Source organism: Varanus komodoensis, unplaced genomic scaffold (genome assembly GCF_004798865.1).
Source record: "Varanus komodoensis strain SLA01 unplaced genomic scaffold, ASM479886v1 scaffold9, whole genome shotgun sequence".
In the NCBI taxonomy this organism is placed as follows: Eukaryota; Metazoa; Chordata; class Lepidosauria; order Squamata; family Varanidae; genus Varanus; species Varanus komodoensis.
Genome location: NW_025336598.1, coordinates 5842587 through 5850413, shown reverse-complemented (window position 1 = coordinate 5850413; position 7827 = coordinate 5842587). Strand labels below are relative to the sequence as shown.

The 7827-nt window shown below is 40.1% G+C and overlaps 1 protein-coding gene across 8 annotated transcripts in view; it reads right to left on the bottom strand.

Moving 5' to 3' along the window:
• The window catches only part of HTT (huntingtin), a 454323-nt gene that overhangs the window by 377733 nt on the left and 68763 nt on the right, over positions 1-7827 (bottom strand). For all 8 annotated transcript variants that reach the window (XR_006413521.1, XM_044417924.1, XM_044417925.1 and 5 more), the window contains one exon: positions 4909-5087. Coding sequence is in view for 7 of the 8 variants with exons in the window: in XM_044417924.1 (XP_044273859.1) it covers positions 4909-5087 (179 nt within the window). In the remaining variant the exon portion in view is untranslated. The remainder of the gene's footprint in view (positions 1-4908; positions 5088-7827) is intronic.

The window sequence follows — 7827 nt, the reverse complement described above, 5'->3', positions numbered from 1 at the left end:
TTGGAGATTGTATCCCAGTACTGCTTTTCCTACTCTTTTATTGACTATGAAGGCTACTCCATTTCTTCTGAGGGATTCTTGCCCGCAGCAGTATACCTGATGGTCATTTGAACTGAATTCACCCATTCCTGTCCAATTTAGTTCACTGATTCCTAAGATGTCGATGTTCAGTCTTGTCATCTCTTGTTTGACCACATCCAGCTTGCCTTGATTCATGGATCTTACATTCCAGGTTCCTATGGAGTATAGATCTTTGCAGCATCGGACTTTCCTTTCACCACCAGATACATCCACAACTGAGTATCCTTTCGGCTTTGACCCAGTCTCTTCATTCTTTCTGGCGCTACTAGTACTAGTCCTCCGCTCTTCCCCAGTAGCACATGGGACACCTTCTGACCTGAGGGGCTCATCTTCCGGTGTCATATCTCTTTGCCTTTTGGTACTGTCCATGGAGTCTTCATGGCAAAAATACTGGAGTGGGGTGCCATTTCCTTCTACAGTGGATCATGTTTTGTCAGAGCTCTCTGCTATGACCTGTCCATTTTGGGTGACCCTGCACGGCATAGCTCATAGCTTCCTTGAGCTATGCAAGCCCCTTTGCCACGACAAGGCAGAGTTCCATGAAGGAGCTTTATCTCTAACCAGAGTCAATGTCCTCCCAACAGCCATTACTGAAGGGAGAGATCAAAAATACCCCTTGAACAGAGACTGTGTCCATGTGGGGAAGCAACAATTGAATTGCTGAAACATGTTATTCTTTACTTTCCTCTCTATACCGGTGCTCGCCAGGAATTGCTATCCTCACTTCTTTCTAAATATCCTGGTTACTCCAATTCTTTTTATCTTAAGTTACTTTTATCTGATCAATCCAATTTTATCTCCTTGACTACAGCCAAATATTGTTCAGTGGTTTGTACAGTGCACAGTAAAATTAACCTTAAATGTTGTTAGGTTCTACCAGAATGCTTTTACTTTCTTACCTAAATTAATGTAATTTTATTAGTACTGTATTTTTTGTATTTTTAACTAATTGTCCTTTTGTGTTTTATTTATTATCTGGTCAATGACCAAATACAGAATTGATTGATTGATGCTTCTCCAGTCATCTGGTACATCCCTGTCATCCATGATTTCTCAAAAATAAAAGACAGTGGTTCCTGAGAGTTTTCTACCAGTTCCTTTATGATTCTAGGATGGCGTTTATTCGCTCCTGGAGATTTCAACTCCTTCCACCCAACTGGATGAACCTTGACTGTTTGCCTATTAATCTGGGGCTGCCATCCTGTTCCTTCATCTTCTACTTCACCTACATCAGGAGGGTCATAGATCTTCCTTTAAGAGAAGATTGAGCCAAAGCAGAATCAAGTGTTTCTGCCCTTTCTTTGCCATCTCTTATTCTGTCACCCATGCTGAGTAGCTGAAGCCCCATTTCTTTCCTCTGTCTTTTACTACAGACTTATTTGAAGAAGGCTTATTTTTTGCTTTTAGTATCCCTAACTAGCCTCAGTTCATTCCTAGCTTAAGCCTTCCTGACATCATTTCTGCAATTCCATGCTACTTGCCTTTGTAGCCTGGCCTTCCATCCTATACATGGCCTTTTATCTCTGCAACCATCTATTTATGAGGTTTTTGTGAAGTCACATGGGCTTCTTCTGTTGTCTTCTATCCTTTTTCCTTGGAATTGTTTAAATTGTGCCTTCAGAATTTCCTTTTTTTAAAAAAAAATTCCACACATCTTGGACTCCCTTTTTTCATTAGAACCATGAGAATTTGGTTACCATTGTCCTGAATTTATTAAAATTAGCCTTTCTAAAATCCAGGATATGTGTTTGGCTACAATTGGCTTTTGCTTCTTTTAGAGTCAAGAAGTCAACAATGGCATGGTCACTTTCCCAAATAGTGCAACTCTGCCTCCCTTTCTTTTGTTCTTCTTGAACAAGTTATATCCTTCAATAGTTGAATTCCAGTCATGGGAGTCATCCCACCAATTTTTGGTTACAGCTATTAGGTCATATTTGTGTTGAGTTCAAGTTCATGCTGTTTGTTTCACATTCTCTGGGCATTAGTATTTAGACATTGAAGACCATGTGGCTTATACTCTAACTTTCCTCTTACATTTTTGGAAGACTATTGTTGGGTGTTGTAAGAACTGCTCTCTCTGCTGTGGTACATAAGCCTTTGCTGTTACACCCAGGTATACTTCGTCCTCCTCTGTACGATGCAGTTTAAATCCCTCCTGATAAACCTCTTCATGCTGCAGCCAAACACATTCTTTCCAGGCCTTGTAATGTATTACATCCCTTGCTATCAGTCCATATTCCAGGAAGTGCAGCCTGTGGTCCCAGAATCCAAATCTCTCACATTGGTACCACCTTCATAGCCAGGTATTCACCTGGAGTAAATTTCGTTCCCTCTCTGTTCTCCTGCCAAGAACTGGAATGACTGGAGAACTTGACTTTGCTCTCCAAAGCGTCAAAGTCTGATGTGATTTCTTCAAACCTTCTCTTGGCAGTGTTATTTGTTTCCACCAGTAAAAAAGAAAGGGATATGTGTCTGTAGCCTTTATGAAATTTAGCCATCCTTTAGTTACATTACTAATCTATCCTTCCATGAGGTAGCATAATTGATGAGTTCATGGGTCTTCATGACATACATATGGTTCCATCCAATGCAATAAAAAGTCTCCCACAACTAACACTCTTTTCTTGTTCTTGCAAGCCTTGATATCATTAACCTTGGTTGACCTTTAGCCTGTTGTTCAGTGTTGCACAAGATGACTTACAGTTCTTCCACAGCAGGCTGTGCTCCAGTCTCATCCTTGAATAACTGTCTCATCCTCAAGTAATTGAATTAAATGAAATTCATTTTAACACTTCCTTTATGATGTTACATTCTGAATTTACAACATGAAGCAGCAGAACAAGTGAGAGATCAATAGAGGAGAAAAAGATAAACAGCCAGAAGAGGTACTTTCCTGTTTTGCTGTGTTGTTGTTGTTATTATTTAGACAAACAAACTACTGTGAGTGAAAGCACAAGGAATTTCCAATTCATAGAGAAAAAGGGAGGTGATTAAGCAACAGACAGAAGAGATAGCTCAATGAGAGGAGGCATAATGATTACACTCATAGGCAAAGGAAGCATTACATCATCCCTGTCTTTCCTGGGTGCTAGAAAGACAACCCATTCTTTGCATTTTTTTTCCGCACCATTCAGGGAAGCACAGGACGTTGACCTCCTGAAGGGCTATAGTTCTGGAGGAAGAAATATCTTAATTTCAGCCACCTGATTTTTTTGGTTTGAAGCAGACAATAGGAGAATACTGACAGCAGGAAAGGAAAAAAAAGTGTTATCAATTGATAATTTCCTTTCATATTATGAACAACAGTCATGGATACCTCATCAGATCTATGAGCTGAAAGAGGGCAAGTGAGGGAAGTTCTGATGTGGATTCCTTTCTTGAGTTAACCGTGGTTCTGTTCTCTACCAGCAACAGAAATGAAGCAAACTGAGAACCACTGAGGCGATGGCAGGCAGAGGCTTGGGAAATAACAGCCACAATAGTGACAATATCCCTAGATGGAACAAGTAGTGACACCCCTGTGTGCTGTGCTTACTCAAATTTGCTGTTGTACCTCTAGGAGGAAAAGGAGGAGCAATTGGATGGATGAAGAGTTACACAAAGAAGGGAATCCCTCTCTCTCCTTGGTTTTAAATGAATATCCATTCTAGCCTTTCCCAGAATAAGTACCACATCCCAGCCATCCTTAGAAACTTGAGATAAATTGTCTCTCTCCCTGAGTCCAGCCAAAATAAGATAAAACTGCTAGCTTCATACTTGACCAGGGCTTGTGAGCAGCAAAGAAGTTCTGCTCTTTCCTGAAAGTCAGAAACATTAAAAACAAGAGCTTCCATTGCTGACCCTGGGGTGTGTGTGCAGTCAAAAACAAATTGAGGGAGTGGGTGGGAGCCCCCACCTACTCCATGATGCTGAGCTATAGAAGTTTCTTCTGATCTAGGCCTTGCACTGTGCAACAAAAGCCCACATGTGGGATGCACAGTGATCACAATGAAGAACTTAAAATGATCACTACAAGAGTAGGAGCTGGCATTTTTCATTAGGTATTTTAAATATTTAAGAACACTAAACATGTGTTGCTTTGATGTTTCCTTAGTTATATAATTATTTTCTAAATGTTAGTTTCACTTATATTAAAATATATTGGTCTGCAAATGGAAACAAATGAAATATATTGGTCTACCAATAACATAGCATAGCTTTATGTACCTGTGCATGATACCAAAGACCTGAGCAGATTAACCTTTCAGATTATTCAAAATATTAAGTATAGATCAAAAATTACTATTAATCTTAACATGCACAGATCACAGAAATGAACTGCCAGACCACAGCCAAAACACTGCTTCTGAGAGGCATAAATATTTTTTAAAGTACTATACATAAAAATTCAAATAAAAAGCAGCAATGCAAACAACAATGAGCTGTATCCAATGGAGTGTTTATGCCCGTCAATTACCTTGTACAAGCAATAGGTCCCACTGATTCCATAGCAGAAGAAAGAGCCAGCACTCATGCAAGAGAGATTTTGCACTTGCCAGAGGAAGCTAAAAGATAAGTGGAAATGTGAATTTCTAGAAGAAGGCAGGTCAGGACCACACTTTACAAGCCCCAGTGACCTGCCTTCTTTCAGAAATGAGTACTTCCAATTGTTTCAGATTGCACCCCCAGAAGTGCTAAATCTCCCTTGTGAGGTCCCATTTAAGGAAAGTAAACTGTGGGTTGCAAGAGAATCATCAGGGAAATAAGTGCTGCCCTGGGAACTGCCCAATATGACAAGCACCAGCTTATCAACTTAGAAAGTTAAAACAATTTACGTTTTAGTCTTACCTGTATAAGTTGATCTAAGGAAGGTGAAATCTCCGTTTCCTTCCGTACAACACCAAAACTACCTTTGAGACTTGTATCTTTCACCTGCTGCTGCAGTAAAGGTATTAGATACCTTAAAGTAAGCAATACACCCAGAATTAAGACACTGGGATAATCATCTTCAATGGGAAATAATAAACCTGCAAAGAATATTGTGATTGTTTAGAGATATAACATCAGTACAATTTTTATGAAGATCCTGCATATACTTGTAGAACACTGCTTAGTCATTTTGAGATTTTGCAACATATAGTGCGATTTCAGACAAGTACACATTCTTAAGTTATTACTGTATACAGTGAATAATAGTCTATGAGCTAACTCAAGAAACTGCTAGTCTTATGTAATACCCTTTTCATGGTCAATAATTACATCCTAAGGCACATGGATAAAACAAGCAACACTTGTTGGGGAATACTGTATTTAATTCCAGACTTTGTTCTAGTGTACCCCTCCTTTTGACCTTTCAAAAGAGGAATCACACAGTACATTGGTGAAACTGGTATCATTTGGTAGAAATCAACTTCTTATACCCTTAAATACAGGTGGGTAGAGGCCTTTCTGTTGGAGCTTATTTCAACAATCAACACATTTGCAAAATTGGGGCTTAAAGGCCATATGAGGTAATGATAAGTATGAATATCAGTACAGAAAAATAAAGTACATTTAAATAGAATGCTAGAAAGAAGGAAAAACCAGAAAAGTTCAAGTAAACCCTCACAAATTAATAACGCGTGGTCCAAAGGATGAGAAAAGCTTCTGCAAAGCAATCACAGTAAGAAAAGACATGTTTCTTACCTGTCCCTCTTGTTTTTTAAGTGGTCATCTGTGCATTCACACATATGGGCTCTACACCTGTATCTAGCCTGTAGCCAGGAAGATTAATACCTGAGAGTGATTTGGCATGAAACCCTTCCTTAATGCCAGGGTCCATATAACAAGGAGGGGCTCCTGCCATTTCCCTCAGTTCCAATGAGACCACCCAGTGCTCTCAGAACCAAGGGAGGATCAGAAGTACTGATTTCATATTGAGCTAAGCAGTAACATCCCACATTAGCAAGCAGAGCCATAAGGTGTGGTACTGGAAGAACGGCAGTGCAGACTCTGCATTGAGCAAATTAGTACCACACTCACATTAAGGAAGGGAAAAAACAGGAAGGAGAAAGATAAAGACAAACACAAATAGTTACATTGCTTGTGACACCCAAAAAGGCTGGTGGGTGGGTTGTGTGAATGCACAGATTACTACTCAAAGAACGACAGTTACAGGTAAACAACTTGCTCTTCTTCTTCTTGGTCTCTTTGCATCATACATATGGGTGACTAGCAAGCTTATCCATACATGGCTGGTGGAGCACTGTCATCATCTGAGTATCACTGACACGACTGCTCTCCTGAAAGCACAGTCAGCTCTGGTCTGAATGTCAAGATGATATTGCTTGACAAAGGTTGGATGGAGTTGAGCACGTTGCCACTTTGAAGGGGTCTGGTAATGGAACTGCCTCTATGCAGTGCTGTCGAATCATCCATTGCTTGGGTCAAGTATAATTTACCTTGCACTGGCAGTTGCAGTCCAGCTTGTAGGCCAACCTAGCCAAAAGTGGAAAAGAGACCACGGGGATTGACAAAAGGACACAGTCCAGGAGTGGTAGAATGCCAGCGCTCTACACACTTCCAGAGTACGAGGGGAGTTCACTGTATTCTCGGTATCAGCATGAAGAAAAAGGAATAATAAATTGAAATAATTTTTATTTTTCAATGTAATCCCCCATAACTTCAATACACTTATTACATCTAGAAATTCACTTTTCAATTTCCTGTACAAAATATACTTCCTCCTTGTCTAAAAAATGTGCATTAATTGCTGCCTTGAGCTCTTCATCGTCGGAAAATCACTTTCCATGAAGATCTTTTTTTAAATTCAGGAATAGGTAGTACTCACTGGGGGCCAGGTCCGGGCTATAGGGTGGGTGGTTTATTTCTTCAAAACCAGTCTCGCACAGCAGCCTTCGAAAAATGCTCCGTGTGAACGGGCACGTTGCCATGAAAAAGCAACACACCTGCAGTCAGTTTTCCCCGCCTTTTTTCTTTAATTGCTTCTCTTAAATTACGCAGAGTGGTTGCATAAGATGCTGCATTTATGGTTTCACCTTTTTTCGTGTACTCAATCAATAAAATTCCCTTTGAGTCACAAAATGCTGTGGCCATGATTTTTCCAGCTGATGGAGTGACTTTGAATATCTTCGGAGGGTCAGCACCTTTTTTATGCCACTGCATGGACTCCTGCTTACTTTCAGGGTCATAGTGATGAACCCAAGTTTCATCTCCAGTGACAATCCGGTCAAAAATACTCGATGGATCTTCACCACAGAGCTCTAAAAACATCCTACAGCACTTGAATCGCACTTGTTTCTGAGGCACCATGAGCATTCGTGGCACCCATCTTGCACAGACCTTTCAAAGGTTAAGATGGTCATGAAAAATAGTAAATATGGTACCAACAGACAGGTTTGTCATCTCTGCTAACATTTTGATTTTTATTCAGGCATCTTTCAATACAAGTTTCTCAATTTTTTCCACATTTTCTTTCATAGTGGCAGCAACTGGCCCGCCCGAGCAAGGGTTGTCTTCAATGCTTTCTCTGCCCCTTTTAAATTCACTTGACCACTTTTGAACAATAGATAATGAAGGTGCAGAGTCCTGGTAAACGGCCACCATCTCTTCGTGAATGATTTTTTGACTTTTTCCTTGTTTTGTAAGGAACTTAATCACAGCATGGTGCTCGATTTTCTTCAACATTGTCGCATCAGTCATTATGGTTGTCTTTCACTGAGGATTAGTAGGGAACTAATGATCACACTTACTTGAGATTTTGCATGT